The 18,725-nt window shown below is 34.3% G+C and overlaps 1 protein-coding gene across 2 annotated transcripts in view; it reads right to left on the reverse strand.

Annotated features, from left to right (window-relative positions):
• The window catches only part of LOC138686440 (pro-resilin-like), an 89,744-nt gene that overhangs the window by 42,551 nt on the left and 28,468 nt on the right, over positions 1–18,725 (reverse strand). Inside the window, exons 1-15 of one of the 2 annotated variants that reach the window (XM_069789547.1) lie at positions 17,697–17,809; positions 14,761–14,956; positions 12,643–12,779; positions 12,242–12,333; positions 11,054–11,162; positions 10,393–10,419; positions 9,408–9,446; positions 8,566–8,610; positions 7,148–7,189; positions 5,623–5,664; positions 4,683–4,721; positions 3,778–3,813; positions 2,510–2,548; positions 1,840–1,857; positions 1,242–1,277 (exon numbers count right to left, since the gene is read on the reverse strand). In XM_069789547.1, coding sequence (XP_069645648.1) covers positions 1,242–1,277; positions 1,840–1,857; positions 2,510–2,548; positions 3,778–3,813; positions 4,683–4,721; positions 5,623–5,664; positions 7,148–7,189; positions 8,566–8,610; positions 9,408–9,446; positions 10,393–10,419; positions 11,054–11,162; positions 12,242–12,333; positions 12,643–12,779; positions 14,761–14,956; positions 17,697–17,726 — 927 coding nt within the window. In that variant the 5' untranslated portion in view covers positions 17,727–17,809. Of the gene's footprint in view, positions 1–1,241; positions 1,278–1,839; positions 1,858–2,509; positions 2,549–3,777; positions 3,814–4,682; positions 4,722–5,622; positions 5,665–7,147; positions 7,190–8,565; positions 8,611–9,407; positions 9,447–10,392; positions 10,420–11,053; positions 11,163–12,241; positions 12,334–12,642; positions 12,780–14,760; positions 14,957–17,696; positions 17,810–18,725 lie in introns of those variants that run through there. The other variant, XM_069789548.1, reaches the window with a different exon arrangement.

Genomic DNA, 18,725 nt, shown 5'->3' on the forward strand with positions numbered 1-18,725 from the left:
TATTTATACATCTTGATGTCATTTTCTTAATGAAAATTCATTATATAATACATCATTGTGTCATACTGTTGTATTTCAAGTGAGTTTAAATAATTCTGCCCTTCAATGTGTCATGCAAATTGCCGTTAAACTCATATCCACTTATATTCATATTGTGACTGATTTTTTCATGAATAAGCACAATAAACTTTTGATAAAGGCTTTGTCAAAACAAAAATTGGAAAAGCCACAGTTACAGTTTAACCAAAGGGAAAATTCACTGCAGAAAATACTTCAATTCCCATGAAGTACATGGATGATGAGAGCAATCAAATATTTTTCAGTTTTATTTATATATACACATTGAAAAATATTTAACCTGTGTAATCAAAACACTATACATTTAAATTAAGAAATAAAGTAATGAGGAAATCTTATCCCTTTCTCTACCAGTATTCATCACCAGTTGTGGAAGAATCTAATACTATACATTTTGAAAGCAATGATTTTCAAAAGCCAAATTTCGGCTGGGGTAGCCTGCTACTGATCTTTCATTGAAAGTGAGAATTTGTTGTCACAGTCCAAAGGACTATCGTATGAAGGAAGGAAAGCCTAAACTGTGAATACTGGTAGGTAGGTTAAAATTGCAAAGGACCCAGAAAAAAATATGCCTGAGACATATCCATAATACTTTACAAACATGCTCCTAATGAGATTGGATTGTAATCAACTTTTCAAGTGCCTGGTTATCAAGAAGCAATGTTATAAATACAACAGTAAACAAAAGTTCACCTAAGCACCAATTAGCAGGGTTTTAAAAAATGTAATGCTGAACTAGTTGTTTCCATTTAAAAAATAGACTGTTTAAATGAACATGGAATTGTGCAGGTTATGATTTATACCTATTTGATTTAATATCAAACAACATTCAAGCTTAAGTTCTAGAATTCCATCTGCCTTCCTGAGCAGACTGAGATGGTTAAATTTGGAAAATTTTGAGAGCACTATGGAATTAGCATACAGAGGTTTTCATATTTTATGTCTGTAGAAAACAGCTGCAGTTGTCTTTAATCAGCAACCAAGTATGATATCCACTTTTCTGTAACCACAGAAAAGCCCTACTCCGCCACTGTAGTTTGTGGATATCTAAGATATCCATAAGTTATCCATACTTATTTATTCCCAAAAAGATGAATCATTGTTTAGTTTACTGAGACAGGGCTTTGGTTAAAACTCAAATATAATGGAGGAAGAACATCTACCTGTATTATGATCCTAGTAGCAGAACTTCCCAAACTCTGAAAAAAAACCCCACAACCAAAAAACAACAGTGAACATTTAATTTGACTTGTTTAAATGCAACGCAGTTAAACAGAATATACCAAGTTTTACTATTTTGCTTGGGAGACTAAAGGGAAAGGTCATATGTGTGATGTACTGACTATCAAATTGTTAACACTCAGCATTAAACTAGTTCATCTTCAGCTCTGAAAGTCTGGGAAGACAGCCTGACTCTACTAAATAATTTTCTACACTTGCGTCTGCTTCTATTACAGCTTATGTGGAGAGCAGCAGAGCACAGGCTATGCCCTTTTTGCACTACAAGTCAGGTTGGCTTTTCCAAGTGTGGCGAGTGAAGCTAAGACATCATCATCCCTCCAACCTTTCTCACTGTCACCTGCATTGGACATGTATCGCTATACATAGAAGTTCAATTCCTGATCCAGTCATTTGTTTGCTGAATTTTGGGGTATGAGGGACGAATGTAAAATGGTAGCAGACACCATCCTGAGGCAACTGGTTTGATCCCATAACAACTATATTACTATTATAGAAATAATAAGAAAAAAGTATGCTTACCTGCGGGTAGGTGTGACGCTGCAAATGAAACAAAACAATCTCTAATTATTTTGCATGAAGTCTTGTCCAGAGTATTGCAGCAGAAAAAGTGTCCTATCTTTTGGGTGTCGTACACAACCAAATGTGAAAGAAAGATGTGGAAAGGATAGCATAGAACAAATGCATCTTAATCTTCATTTAAGTTAGAACAATATGTTTGATTAGAAACTAGACATCAGAAAAACATATATATAGAAAGTTACATCATACAAAATCACTTTAACCATCTTAAGGCTAAACTTACTTTTGACTGACTGTATGAGTTCCAAGTAAGCAGAGTGGAAATTTAGTAGTTTAAAAATGAGAATGGAATTGAATTTAGAAAAGAAAATTGCAATAGAAACAGAAAATCAAAACTATTCAGGAACACAGAGACAGTAGGCATTGAGACCTGGAATCTGCAGCTAATCCAATATCTCTGCAAGTACTAATAGCAATCTTAGAACCACAAGATTTGTAGCTATCTAACTACTGGCTTCTTCCTGGAAGGGAATTATGCACCTAGAGTAAACCCTGTGTGCCAAAGAGTTGTCTCCATACACCAGGAATCTTTCTGACAAATTAAGCATGTAGATATTTGAAAGCTGTTTTTGAATCAAAATTCTGAGCATTGTAGAGGAAAACTGCTTACCACAGGTGGAAAAGGGTTGCTGTTGGCAATGACCACTACCTATAGAGAAATCAGAGAAAGCTGATTACTCACCATAAAGTTTATTTAAATAGTTAAATATGTTAGGAAAATTGAGAATACTGAATTCTCTAAATTTACAAACTCTGATAATAATTCTATGGATGATCACTTTTATAAAATACTATTTTTATAAAAAAATTTAATGCATATTACCAAGCAAAGAAGAATATATATGTATACATGGTTTATACAAGAGTATAAGGAGATAAAAGACTCACTCCCAGTCACACAATGACTCAGCTGTAGAGGCAGAAGTAGGATTTCACGTGTTGTACCATATTCACTGACCTGTACTGTGTATCCTTTTTGATCTTCAACTTTCCACCCCAAACTGAAGGATCAATTTCTTTTCTTTTTATTCAGTATTATGCCAAAAAAAGGCTTAATATTGAGTTCATTAAAAAAAAATTAAGCCAAATGCAATAGTAGTATCTTCTGTTTAGGTTTTAATATTTTCTGTTTAGAAGCATTCCCTGCCCCGCCCCCCCCCCCGCTTTTTTTTTTTTAAACTGAAAAGAGTTTGTATTATCCAGTGGTGTAAAAATGAAGAGGAAAGTTTGTGCTATCAGAAGTAAAGAATCTGAGTATAAAACAGGGAGAAGTATTACATTTTGAAAACTAAGATATTAAAAAAACCCCCACAAACTATCAGTGTGTTTTGAATTCTTAAAACAATGGGAAATGAAAAAGAAAAAAAATATCTGTGAGGACATGAATAGGTACATTGTGTGTTTACTGAACACACTATAGTATTAGCCCTGAGCTTCCTGGGGACTGAACTGAGAGGAATAGTCCGTGTAAATATGAGTAATATTCAACAGTAATATGAATTCTATTGATTTCACTTGCTTTGAGTAACACTCATTCTGCAGCCCCATCTAAATTATAATTACATAATCTATATCCTTAAAAGTCCTAATTACATTACAATCACTATCCTAACTTCTTTAACCCCCCCCCCATAAACATGTATGAAATTTTATTTTATATACAGTGAAGTCAACTATCAACAAAAGCCACCACAGCACAGCTAGTTAGTATAAGGCATCTAAGAACCAAACTGATTCAATTTATATGAATCAATCTGGGTTGAAACCCTGAAAAGTCTTAACTGGTAAAAGGAACTGTAGTACCACTGAAATAAAAGAAGTCATACCAAGTTACAACTGTAAGAATTTTTTCCCATTGAGTTGAAAAGGAGTGCTTACCTTCTTACTGGAATCTGAACTGCTTGAAGGGACAGACTGTAAAGAATACAGAATCCATTTTTTGCTTAGGTAAATGTATGACAAATTTAACTACAGCACTATTTTCCGCAAGAATGTTATAGCTAACATCATTTCCCTAAATTACAAAACAAAATAAGATTCTGAAGAAAAATATCAAAGTATTGGCAATTAATAAATGAACAAGTGAAATAAATGAACTGGTTTCATTTTTTTCTACAAATCCCAATTATTTTGCTAGTTTTACACAGCGCTGTATAAAAGCTGCAAGTGTTTCATCTAACATCAGATTGGAAGTTTGTTTATAATAAAAATAATCTATTGGTAGAAAAAAAATAATTAATCTCTTCTACCTTTATTAAAAAAGAAACCAACCCAAACTCCAGAACCTATCCCCAAAAACTAAAAAACCTACCACTGAAATATAAACTGGAATAAATGGGATATGCCATAAGAATAGAAATGTTTTAAATGAAGCATAAAATAATGTGCAGCGAAGTTTTCCATTTCATCAACCCATATGTAAAATTGCATAGGCAAAAGCCAGAAAAAATATTTTTAATTCTTAGTAACTATCAAAGAAAGCACTGATTTTTGGAAAATCATAATAAAAGTAACTGGTGTTCACTTACAGAATAAATATAATTGAGTTTCTGTGCAAAACAGAAGTAAATAACTTCTAACAAAGTTGATAGTACAACATACACTAAACATGTAACTAATCTGTTGAACTTATTTCCAGATATGATTATTACTTAACCATTTGAAGACAGTCCCCCTTTATCCCCTTCCATGAATTTTATTATTGTTTGGTAAAAGTTGGGCATAACTGCTTAGTTTCTGAATAGCTTAGGAAACTGAAAACATGTTGGAAAGTCCATAATTACCTGGCCATAGGCAAGACCCCTGCTGGATGAGGATGCACCCTGAAATAAAAATATAAATGAGGTATTTGCTTATATAATAATTTGTTAATTATATCTAGAAGTCATTGCTTTTTTCCTTAGAGAATGTACACTTCAAAACAAACTGATTTCATCTATACTTAAATAAATCTAGGGCAACAGTGAAGTATACCAAACTTGCTTAAAGATAACTGAAGTAAAATTTTTCCAACATTCTACTGTAGTCGTAAGATTAATGTTGCTCTATCACAAATCAGTTTACACTTGCATATTAAACAAAGATAAAATATATTTAATATTTAGGAATTAATCTAACTAATGATGTATTTAAAGTTAAGCATATGATTAAGCAGTTTCTTGGCCAGGGTTTCAGTTCCTAACAGGCATTGGAGAGTGTGTTGTCTTTCTGATAGATTTTTTTACTTGCTTTCATGATTTTAAAAATGGAAAATAAGTTAATTTTTAAAATACATGTTTTCAGGTGAAAATGAAATAAATGAGATCTATGATAGAAATTTCTCTACTAATTAAAGAATTATTAGATTAATACACAAAGATTGTAAAAAACCCCCAAATATCGCACAATATGCAATATCCAAAGACAATTACTCTAACAGATAAAAAGCATTATGCAGTAAGAATTCTGACATTTTAGCAGGCTAACAAATTAAGCGTTTATAGTAAGTGATGTGTAGCCCCTATAATAGAAATGATTACACTTTGAGGAAGTGACAATGTAATACCTTTTAATTTTGGTTTTTAATCTCAGAATAATACAACAGACTACCACCATTTTCCTTAATATACTTAGGAAGAATAATATAGCCCTGCAGAAGAGAATGAAATGCAATTTGCAATAAGGAGATGAGTCAAGAAGCATAGTAGTAGACAACCAGTAAATACAGATATATAACCAGCTTACATCGTTACAGGCGTATTGACTATATGCACCAGCAGCACCTCCCTAAGAAAAAAATGAAACCAGTTATTTCTCTACTATAATTGCTTAAGAAGAAAAGGCACACTTCAGATACCCTCAATTCTGACCAATCCTTATGTAGAATATGTAAAGAATAGGTGATAAGGAGAGTATTGTACCCTCCACTATTAATGTGTGAACACCCACATGTGAACATAAGAGCCAGGCACATTAGCCCTTTGTATATTAGTGATTAACTAGCGGTACTTGGGAAACATTTTAAAACAGACACCGTCAAGACACTAGTTTAACAGAAATAAAGATTTAATATAATGCTTGTAATTCAAACATATTGTGTATGTAATATGTACATACACATGTATGTAAAAATTAGGAAGTGGAAACTGGAAAGAAACAAAAATTAACACCTTCCTGATTTACAGTCAATCAAATATAAAATATAAAGGTACAGCATAAATAGTAATAGTTCCTTTTTAAAAGTAAATCTCACTTGTTATTATTAATATAATCAATAGTATCCCCCAAAACTGTAATTTTGTTGCTCTTTGCAAAAACCCAATACACATTGTGATGGATTTTACATTTTAGAAATACTGATGATAGGAATTTTTTACATTTTTGGAAACATTGTCCTTGTTGCTGCTGATTCATTCCTGTTTTTCTACTTTGAAGTAGCAACTGATAGTGCTTAGCAATAGAACTACACGACTAGCTTAATTTTGTTTACTTACTATATTATGAAAAACAAGAAAAAAACCCCTGTCATTGACATAGAAAAAATAAACTTGACTGTTTCATTTACCTTTCAAGTTTTTTCCCATTTTTTTATATTGAGTAAATGTTTGAACATAGTAACTTTGCATTAAAAAATAAAAATCTTATCTTGTAAATGCTGAAAGGAAACCAAAATAATTATATATATCTGACATAAATCTGCAAATATTTTAGTCCATACAGTTACTCACTATCTTGATAAAAATGCTTCAGTTAAATTTTTGATCTATTCAGCACCACATTAGAGCACTTTTGCATCTTTCACCTATTTCTGGATGACTGGCTTGACCTGTCTAGGATTCATAACTTCACAAGTGTCCCTGCTGCATGAAAGAATGAAAACCTGAGATAATCTTTTTTATTTTAGGTATCTGTGTGATTACTTCTGAGAGAAGGAACGACTTTGAACATGCAGACCAATTCACACCGGCCTTGTCTTGGGTAGAAGGGGTATAACGAGTGTAATGTAAGTGCAACAGATAACCCCTTCCACTCCTTTTTTCATTATTCTATAATCTGTATGATTCTATTTAACTTTTTAACATCTCTGCCAACTAATTATTATCACTGAATAAAATGTAATATTCATCTTCTAGCTCTCTCTTCATCATTTTCTATTTGTAACAGAAACTCCTACCTGAACACTCATATAAATAATGCAACTGAGGGCTAGGTGTTACTATAAATATAGTTATGTTGGGTACAAAAAAGTAAATGTAAGAAAAGTGCTTACAGGGCCACATCCACTCTTGCTTATTGTGTAGACTACTCCACTCTGAAATAAAACCAGAAGTCAATTATTCCATGTAAAAAAGAAAAAAAGAAGGTGGGGGGAGGGGGGAGGAGAAAGGCCTGCTGTTTATGGCTTGAAAAGTTGTGCAACTGACAATATGTATGTGTGTGCAAATATGGGATAAGCAAGTACAGTTTACCAGTTCACTGGCAACTGGCTGTAACAATTCTAATTTCATATGAGACATTAGTCATCATTTGGGTTTCATATCACTTTGTCATTGGTCATATAACCTTTCAAAATCCACAAGTCGTTTTGCCAAATGGTCTATATTTTAGAAAAAAATGATAAATTCAGGTAGTTACATGACAAGATGAGAAACTCAGAGAAGAGTATGTATTATATGTGCAAGAAATACAATGAAGATAATCAGTATTTAATATCTACTAAATAATTAAATAATTGGTATTTCTCAGAGTCTGGTAATTCCACCTACAAGTAGTGAAGATTGAACAAATGGACTATTACCAGATAATTTTCCAATAAATATAATCACTAGTAAGTAGTAAGAAATATATCCTTGAGAATCTCAGTTCAAGAAACTGGAGACGTACCAGAAAGCATCTGACAGTTCAAGTGGAAATAGGCACATTATAGTAGTGGTGATAATTAACTAAAAATCAAGTATACATAAGAAATGAAAGTGATCAGTGAGAATGCAGACATACATAGCCCAGAAGTTTAAAAAGGCTAACTAGACAGTGAAATCCCCAAATTTTCAACTGCAGATATAATCTGGTATTAAAAGTGATATAGACATTATTATACTGGAGCTTCAATATACGCATGAATATCTGGTGAAGTTTGGAGAAATTTTGCAAATTTTTGTGGAGAAGACAGTGAAACACAAATATAATTAGTCCTTTTATTTTGATTATTTAAAAAAAAGAAGAAAAATGCCTAACAAATCAATTGATAATAAGTACAGTTTCATTTTCATGATGCCAGATGTCTCTAGAACTATAAAATAAATGGTTTGTGACTGTGTTTGCATGCACATGTGCACACACAGGTAGGAATCCTTTAGGAAGATGGAAGGAATATTTTTTTTTTTCCTCAAAAGGGTCAAGTTAATGCTTGATAAAAATTATTAATTTGTGAAATCAGAGGTGGTAAAGCATCTTGTTGGTAAGAATACTGACAGCAAGCTATTGAGCTTAATAGAGTGTAGGTAGTTAAACCTAGTCCAGGTACTGAACATAGAGTTTACTGGATGAATAACTGGCATTCTGTGTTAACTAGCAGAAGTGATATTTCAGTACAGTATTAAATCATCTCAATACTCTGTAGTTACAGAATTTTAGTTGTTCAAGGTTACTAAAGGAAAACGTACTAATGCTGGAAGTTAGGATTCTTACCTGACTGCCTGAATAGCTGTTCTGAGAGGAACTGGAAGGTCCAACCTTTAAAGAAATCAAAATGCTATTTATTATTTTACAGAAAATTGATTTTTATATAAATGATTTTCAGGAAAGAAAGATGTACTTGTTGGGAAAAGGAAGAACAAAGTAGTTTTCTGTGACTTCATTCCACCAACTGATACTATTAAAATTATTTCAGAGATCTTTAAAGCCAAATAATCAAAACTGTACCAAAACAGCTGGTATAAATTAACATAATTCTGCTGCTTGCACCCTTTTTTATCTGGCCTCAAACACTTGATGTCCATCATTGAGGAGGAGACCTACACTGTCAAGATCATTAAAAAGCAGATGAAAACTTTTTACTGACATGACTATGTAGACATGATGAAATGTAGGGCACATTTGCTGGGAGAAAGGAAAGAAGAAAAAGAGTCGTCTTTACTGAGCTGCAAGTGATAGTTTTCAGAAAAAAAATTAAATAGTTAAATTTTATATCTAGATCATTATTTGCAAAGGGCAAGGTTTCAGAGTTGTTGAAATAAGTGATCTTGAAAAGCAAGCAAGCACTATGACTAAAAGGTGAAGACAGAAAAAAGAATACTTGTGTTAGAAAGTTACTCCAGGTGAGCTAAAGATAACCTGCAGGAGGAAATGGTAACAAGGCTGACAACCATTTAGAAAGTTTGGTATTTTAATCAACCAGGGCAAATTGCCAAAAAGAAAAATAAATTGAGCAACAAAAGGGATAAAGATGTGACTAGAAGCAGCTTTTGACTAAGTCTTGAGACCTTGGGCAATTACCAGTATGTCAATGTCTTTGGAGAAAGAATATTTACCATGATGCATCGTCCTTGTGTTGTGTAAGTCCCTCCACGCTGCAAGAAATTACAGGTTCCAGTTACTGTTTATTGACTGGTGTATAAATACCATATTATTTTAAACAGAAAATCAACTGAATTCCCATTCACGGTCAGAATGAAGAAGTGTTTCATTGCTTACAATATCTTACATAGTATAACACTCTAATCTGAGAACTGACATTAACTAATTAAAAATTAAAATACCTTCAAAACTGCTGTCCTGGTTTCAGCTGGGATAGAGTTGATTGCCTTCCTAGTAGCTGGTATAGTGTTATGTTTTGGTTCAGTATGAGAAGAATGTTGATAACACACTGATGTTTTCAATCATTGCTAAGTAGTGTTTAGACTAAGTCAAGGCTTTTTCAGCTTCTCATGCCCAGCCAGCAACAAGGCTGGAGGGGCACAAGAAGTTGGGAGGGGACACAGCCAGGACAGCTGACCCAAACTGGCCAACGGGGTATTCCATACCATGTGATGTCATGTCTAGTATATAAGCTGGGGGGAGGGAGCAGGGGGAATTGCCACTCAGGAACTAACTGGGTGTCGGTCAGCGGGTGGCGAGCAATTGCATTGTGCATCACTTACATAATCCAATTCTTTTATTATTACAATTGTCATTTTATTAGTGTTATCATTATCATTATTAGTTTCTTCTTTTCTGTTCTATTAAACTGTTCTTATCTCAACTCACGAGTTTTACTTTTTTTCCCAATTCTCTCCCACATCCCACTGGATGGGGGGGAAGTGAGCGAGTGGCTGCATGGTGCCTAGTTAGTGGCTGGGGTTAAACTATGACACTGCATGCAAAAATGTAAGCATAAATAAGATCTCTCTAGGAAAGTTATTTGAATGGTAAGCTATAATCTTCATGCTACAACCATGAAACAACAGGACCACTGAGACAGGAATTCTAAAATTGAGGTAACTGAAAATTGGGAAATTGTAGAAGAATTGCTCTTACCTTGTTACATTCTACTTCTATCATAAGCTGTGAAAAAAAAAAAGAGAAAACATTTACAAATTATTTACTGGGGAAAAAAAAAAGCAGCTTATTATAGGAAATGGGAAATACATTTGGTGAAGCGAGGGACAAAACCAGGTGTTCACTCTTTGTTACATCGCAAGATGACATAAATCAGTGTTGCTACAGTCAAAACCCAATATGAACAGACTTTCTTTACTTTAGCTGCCTATCATGTTTAAGATGTTTCATGTAAGCATAATTCTTGGCCATAAAATAAACAGACTAATTTCTAAGAGTATGCTACACAGCTATAGTTCCCAGGGACTGGGGCAGTAGATAAGAACAGCACAGTTCACCAGAAGTACAGTGGAGTTCTCCTTATGGCCAATTTTCTTTTCTTTATCTTTATGCTATGGATTGTTTTCATAACTAGATTATTAGTTTCCTTAGTTCTGTGGGGGAAAAATAATATTTATTTTATTTTTTCATCAATTTAGTAAGAGGATTAGGCAGTTAAATTAAAAGTGTTGAAAATATCTAATGATTTTGGCCATCTTAGTTAATGAATACATGACAACAAATGTATGTCTTATATCAAGTCAAAGATATTTTCATTTACTGTATTAATTTCTAGTATGCAAATACACTCAGAACATACCTTCCTTTTACTTTTTCCTGTCCCATTAACTGACTCAGAATGCGTAGGTGTGAGAGTTTTGCTTTGAATTCCAACCCAAAATTTCTCTAGATCTTGAACAACAGTTGCACTGGAAAGAAAACAAAATAATAATTATTTTTCTGTCAGAATATTCCAGTATAAAATACCAATAAACTCTCCTCCCCACCCCACCAAGAAAACCTACTGTATTTTGATTTTAAGGGTATGCAGTACAAGTTTTAATAGAACATCATGATTTTCCAGAACACTTTTCCAGTTACTGTATTATCATCCAACATAATTTTGAAGATAAATAAAATAGAAGCTGAGAAGGAGCAGAAGAGGAATGGACACTATTTGAAGAAGCAGTGGCTCCAGTGGGGAGTATCAGCTCAAAAGTCCATAAAAATTGTCACACCTCTTTCCCGCTCCAACAACCTATACCTATGATGGTGAACTGAGTTTCATGGCATTAACCAGTAGAAGTGATTGTGTTTTTAAATTGTGTTCTTTTGCCCCTTTTTATATTCCTCAAGATTTAATGAAGCAAGGCCAAGATGCCCTTGTCATAAATCTACACTTCAAACAATATCAAGCTATCAAATATTTAGATATTTTCCAATTACATCAAGTATGCATGTTTTTTAGACCAGGTGATATTTTTACAAGCTTCAGATCTGCAAGAAAAGTAGCATTAAACATAGGATAAATTTGTCTTCTCCTGTTTTCAGCAGTTAGTTCATGGGTTGTAAGAGTATTTTTAAATTTAGCTTACAAGCATTTACATAAAACTACTATTCTTCTGCTATTCAAAATGAAAAAAGTTGTAATTGAATGGAGTTTGAACTTCACTTATTCAGGGAACTAGTTACATTCACATTGTTGCTCTTGTAATTGAAGAGGTCAAAGTGTAAAAACTGGTTACTCAAAAATCCATTAATAACACTGTGCTTAATGGAATTATTTACATATATTAACATCTGTAGGACAGTGTTTACCTTTTATAATTATACCTTGAAATGGAAATCATGTTACTTAATGGACACAGGGGGAAGTTATGACAAACTATGAAAAAGAAAAAGATTGTGACAAAACAAGAATATCAGAAACAGCAACACAGATCCATGTCAAAATAATCCATAGAAATAAAATTCCAAGGGAAAAAAACCCCACAAAACAATTATTTACATAAATTGAAGATCTTTGACATCAAGTGGAGCAATCCATGTTGTTGTCACTTTCTGCTTCACATCTGAATTTGTATTACTTACTGCTGAATTCTACAAATAAAAAGAAATACATATAATCATATAAGATGTAAAAGTGACTTTTACCTATGCTATTAGGGAAACTGTCTCTACTACAACAGGTAACACTGATGTCCTCCTAAGAAGTGCCAGGTAGCTTCTACATTAGATTCATACCACATATAGAAGATACATGTATTTCTTGAGAAAGTAGAAATTTTTAAAATCTACTGATGAAATAACTTTGCCATATAAAAAATGCTCACTAGTTTTATCAGTTCTGATTAAAGTATTTAAAAGGAAACCAAGCTTAAGTAACTATTCCAAAGACTGAACACATACCATCACATTATGACATTCCAAGCCTTTAGTGTTTGGATCTGTAATTTTAAAAGTACCAACAGGAACATCTCCTCCTATTTCTCGAGCTTGTAGATTAAATCCTTTAAAACCAACATCTTTAAGTGCTTCTAGAGTCACTGTGAAAACAGACATTTTGAGAAATTGAAGTTTCATACACAACTAAAACCTCTTAAATGTTTAACAACTCCCTCAATTCAAAGCATAAGACTGCATGTACAGAAATTATTTAAAACCTTTTACAATTTTTAAAAATGTTGGAATTTATTACAGTTTTTATTCATTATCAAGAGAATGACAATAAAGGCAAAAGAAGAAATTTGGAGAGGCATTTCTGTGTAAACTAACATGAAATATATTATTTACTGACAACTTTAAAAGTAATTCTGCTCTACCAAATGACTACAACTTTCTTATTAATCTCATTTGCTCCCCATGCATACTCAGAATATTGGCCAAAGGCCCTGCTGACCAAAAAGTTATTTATTTTCTGTCTAATTAGGCCTACAAAGTCAAAATAGCTATGGAAGAAAGAGAACTGCATTTCTTTCTACCTCTGTTCTGAAAGAAAATATCAACTTTTGCCTAAGGCTGAATTGCAGAACCATTTTTTTTTTTTTTAATGTGTTACAACTGGAAAAAGAGAAACTAGACAGTTTGGCTCTCATGGTCTATATTCAATATGAAAAATTGTGATGTAATTAATTTTACTTAAATTTTGTTACTGAAGGAGCTCAGAAAAATATGGAAGAGAGCAGTTTCATGTTTTGTGTATATCCAAATGGAAATTAAATTTCAAGAGGCATAATCAAATTTGTTATGATCTATTATAAACTTGCTTTGCTAATGCCAATATTAGGCACTTTCACAAATAAAATCAGAATAATGGTTTATGCCCAAAGGTATGTGTAGTCATTAAAAATAAGGACAGATAAACTGGAAGGGCAATCTAATGCAGCTCCCCGAGACCAGGTACTGGATGCTTACAATTTGAAGGAATAGAAATATAGTACTAAAGCAAGAAAAGCATGGTTAAGAAAAAAAGGGGAAGAAAAAAGAAAAGGCAAGGTTAGTAGAATCTGGGTTCAATATTTTTGTTGTGGTAAATCCCATAGAACCTCACCGAAAAGTCTGCATATTCTTAAATCTATCCTTCATTTTGCTGGCAATACTGTTTTAAAAACAGCTACCAGTAATCAAACATCCCTCCCATCCTTGAAGGAGCTATTCACTCATGTTTTTCCAAGAATGGGAGCTATAATAGGACTCTAATGCTTCTCTGTTCTTCTCCCCACATATCACTTTCCATGGGAGTACATCCATGTTACTAGGTTCAGGTAAAACAGAATCCCAGCTAGACAGTAGCTGCTTAGTGAATAATGCTCTTTTTCAGCTACTGAGATACAACAACAGACATGTGATGGGTTACAACTCACTTCCACTTCCATGCTTCTTCTAGCAAATGGCCAGAGAAAGAAACATTCACAAGCCACTTAAAGTGTGACAGCACCATGAGATGGCATCATAGTGTGGAGAAACAAGGTTGTCAAGGTGTTCCATCCAGAGAGCAGTTTGGGATTAAGAAAATAAAAAGGTGGTTTAAGCCACAATAGCTCCACCTCCTGCAATTTGATAAAATCTGGGATGCAGCTCTTAGAAGGGTGACTCAAAATGTCTCACTCTTGAGTTGTCTTATGCTGCATCCTGAATTTTTATTTTCCTGTAAAATGACAGGATGTGAACACGTAATGAATAGGATCCCTTTGTATTGCAGAGGTCTGGTACAACAGCAAATACTCAAACACAAAGTTAAAGAGCAACTAATTATTGGTCCAGTTTGGCCAGCTGTCCCATTTCATTTTAATTTTGTCTCAAAAATTGTAGCATAAAGTATATTTATTAGATAGCGAAAAGAAAAAAATAACATTTTTTTCAGTTATACATATATATAAAACATTTCAAAAAAAGATTAATATCTCAGGTATAGAAGAATGAGATTGAAATTTTAAAAATAAATTTAAATAGACTGAGAGGTAAATGGTAAAGACTGGTAATTCTGGGAGACACAGAGAAAGATTTTATGTCATTCAGGTTATTTACCTTGGATTTCATTTCCTGGCTCAAAGTTATCAAAAGATACAGCAATAATATATGGTGGTGCAGATGTCTGTGGTTCAGCTTCATAGTTTGGTAACAGGGAATCACAATCAATTGAGGTATTTTTCTGTGGAAAACCAAGGATTCCAGGCAAAAATATCCCACAGAACAAAAAAACAAAGCAGGAGTGTCTCCTCATCTGTGGAACAAAAAGACAATATAGTTTATAGTAACTTCTTTTTAGTAGTTGCCATGTTTGACAACTATCTACTTTTCTCCAGGGTAGCAAACAGAACAAGCCTAGAAAGATGGATTTTCATTGCATTCATATATTTTGAAGAAAATAAATTAAAATAAAATACCTACATACACTGGCAGAACAGTGCAATAAATGACACAAATATTTCCATTTTAAAATATTGAATTATTAATGGAAGTTTAAATTCTCTGGTTACTTGACACCAATCCATTAACAGCCATGTCTGCTGCATTATGGCTTTGGACTAGAAAAGCCTTTAAACAAACTTCCTCATTGTTGAGCCAGCAGATTTAGCTCAGCTCCTTCATTATTCAAGAACTAAGACACAATCCTTGGTCTTTCAAACTATTTTTTGTAGATATAATATGACTAGCATGCTCTCTTTTGACTGCTTTGCCTAAACCCACTTCCAAGAGACAGCCAAGAAATCTATTGTTAAATGCACTAGAGAACTCTTAGAAGTTTTTCAAAATATTTGTTTCCTGAAGGACTTAACAACAGACTTTTGCAAAGTCCTTTGGAACTTCTAAACAATTTAAAAATACCTAATTGTTAGTGCATGCTTCCCATGGGATAGGACTAAATTATATCTGGTACAGAAATTCACAGAAATAACTAAGAGGCAGGACTGAAGTCCAGTCTTCAAGGACTGTCAGTGGAAAGAAAATGTATTTTACTGATAGTAAACTGTTTCCAAGAAAGAAAGGAAACATTCCCTAGCAGTATTCTCAGGTTTTTAATACCAGATTTTATGGCCCACGTTCAAAGTCTAAACATTCAACCATGGCACCACATAATTTGTAAGGTCATTACATCTTATGAATATCTCACTGTCCAGTTACAAAAATGCTGATACAACTGTTAAATCACAAGAATTATTTAATAATGCTGTTCTTCATGCTGTCTGCTACAGGATTGCCTTGCGTAATACAACAGGCTGTAGCAGAAAGAATGGAGATACTTGAGATTTTTTTAAAGCATTTCAAACACAATGTAAGAGATATGTTCAATTTGTATCATCTACCTGTGTATCTTAATTTGTGCATGAATGCGTTAAGAAAATTCGGTTTTGTATGTGCTAATGAAATAAGTAACAGAAGCATCTGGAAGCAGCGGGGGTGGAACTTCAGAACGCAATTCCAAACACCCATGCACTTAACTCTGAACTTAAACAACTTTTTAAAAAAACACTGAGTCAACAGATAATAAAACAGGTGACTGTGGAGTGTTGAAAGATTTCCTATAGGAAGATGATGAAGGTTTGCATGGTGTCACAACCAGCAAGTACAGCAATGAGGAAAGCTATGCATGCAAGTTACAATGTCTTTAAAGCAGATGAAGGCTATCCCAAAAGTCTCACAAAAATGTCACTTAAATGGGATCCTGGTAAGCATTATGTTTTGGTATCAGTAAGCTGGGTGCGGTTATCCAATCTCTTGTGACAATTTTGACATGGCCCACCTCTAATTAAATTTTAAATACAGCATGTAGGTGCTATTATATTAACAGATGTGGTAAACAATGATTTAATATGAACCAGTCTATGTGTTGTTGAAATCTTTGTCTGACTCATGGAGAGATGGAAAAAATTCTGTTTCTAATTAGACATTCTATATCAAAGCACAGAGTCCTTAGCACTAGTTCAGCTGGGATTGGAAAATTGTCTGGAGCTGCACTCTGCCATGAAAGAAAACCAGTCTGAAACTTCCTTTCCTCTTTTTCTAGCTAGAAGAGAGCCAGAAACACAAGCAGAACAAGTCGAAACATGGCTGAGATGCCTTCTCTTTGCATCAGCTCTCTGATTTAACAGTTCAAGAGCTATCCTAAGACTCTTATCATGCCATCCTTTGGAACTAAGTTTTAGATGAGGAAGAGAGAGATATTAGCATCTTACAAAGTTCCAAGTCCAGACTTGAGGCAGAAGCAGAAAATAATTTCCATGGACCCCAAGTTCCAATACATATTCAATGCAATCATGTTATCTTGCATCACAAATTTACCTTTTCTCCATGAAAAATGCAAAGAAACTAAAAGTAAATATTTACAAAATAGAAGCATAGGGAAATCTGGCAAATAAATATTATTTGCAAGCATCTAATTGGATATAATTATGAAAATTTAACTGTATCCTCATTTCCTTCATCTGATGGAAAAATTCTAATTCTTTTTTATCACAAATACACTCCCTTCTTCCTATGAGCCTATATGGCCCTCTTCTTTGCAGTACCTGAGCTGCTACCTTAAGAATCCTCTTCCACATTTAGTCTAATATGATGTCAAGCCAACAATTAAATCCCTGGATGCTAGTTAGTTAGCTACTGCTTTCAAAGCCTAGTGCACTCAGGAAGAGACACTTTGGTGGTTTGCTTCTCTGGAGCCTTGGGCAAACTTCTGAATAGAGACAAAAGTTGTTTTAAAAGCCTTTAAATATAGAGCATTTAATTAATAAGATAAATACTTTTCTGTAATTTGAAAATCACAGTCCTGGCAAGTCCATCCTGCCAACAGTTTAAGACTCAGTCCTGTATACCCCTTTCTAATCCCATTCTTTATGAGTATTTTTCTCCTTTCTTTTTTCTTCCTAGACACTCTTGATGATCCACAGACTTACTCTTTAGCCTTTGAGAATAAGCTTTACCAGTTAGTGTGCACCCTGTCCACCACATCCCCAACAACACACCTTAATGACCAAGCGCTGATGCGTGGGCATCCTCTGGTCCCTCTATGGTCAGTGTGGAAGAGCTACAGCCAGGCAGCGCAGATGCCCCAGCAAGATGAGAGAGAGGAGGTGGAAGGCTTGGCCAATCCGCAGCAAGGCGGGGAGCCCGCGCGGCCAATCGTGGCCAACCGTGCTTCTGCCGTGGAAATTAGGACACCGCAGGTGGGACTCTCCTGCCCAGATGGGGCAATGACACCACACACTCCTCACAGGTGAATCATGCCCCCTCTGACCTTTAACTAGGTATCTGGGATAGGTAAGGCTTCTGAAGGTTGATAGCCTAAACTAGTATGTTGACTAAAATCTACAGAATTATGCTATACAAAAGACTTACTAATATTTCATGACCGGTTTTGGTAAAATATTCTACACAAGTCTGTTTAATTTGACCTCAGAGTATTCTGCTGCTAGTTTTTAGCTTTTTTATTCCTTTCTTACAGTTGAAGAAGACACGGGAAATTCCACTCATCATAATTCTGCCAAGTATATTCTCAGAGCAAAGAGTTAATGAGGCTGTTTTATCTCATGTACCTTGTGGGAAGGGTCTAAAGTTATTGCATCTGACCTGCATTAAAAATCAAACATCTTTGTTTCTCTTCAGAAGCATTTTCACAAGGTTTCTGCTGAAGACTGGGAGAAGTCCAAAAGCTGGATGACATATAGAATGGAATAGAATAGAATAGAATAGAATATTTTCAGTTGGAAGGGACCTACATTCATCTATCTAGTCCAACTGCCTGACCAATTCAGGGCTGACCAGAGGTTAAAGCATGTTATTAAGGGCATTGTCCAGATGCCTCTTAAACACTGACAGGCTGGGGGCATTGACCACCTCTCTAGGAAGCCTGTTCCAGTGTTTGACCACCCTCTTGGTAAGGAAGTGTTTCCTAATGTCCAGTCTAAACCTCCCCTAGCGCAGCTTTGAACTGTTCCCATGTGTCCTATCGCTGGATACCAGGGAGAAGAGATCAGTACCACCCTCTCCGCTTC

The sequence above is a fragment of the Haliaeetus albicilla genome, chromosome 8 (assembly GCF_947461875.1).
Source record: "Haliaeetus albicilla chromosome 8, bHalAlb1.1, whole genome shotgun sequence".
Classification (NCBI taxonomy): Eukaryota; Metazoa; Chordata; class Aves; order Accipitriformes; family Accipitridae; genus Haliaeetus; species Haliaeetus albicilla.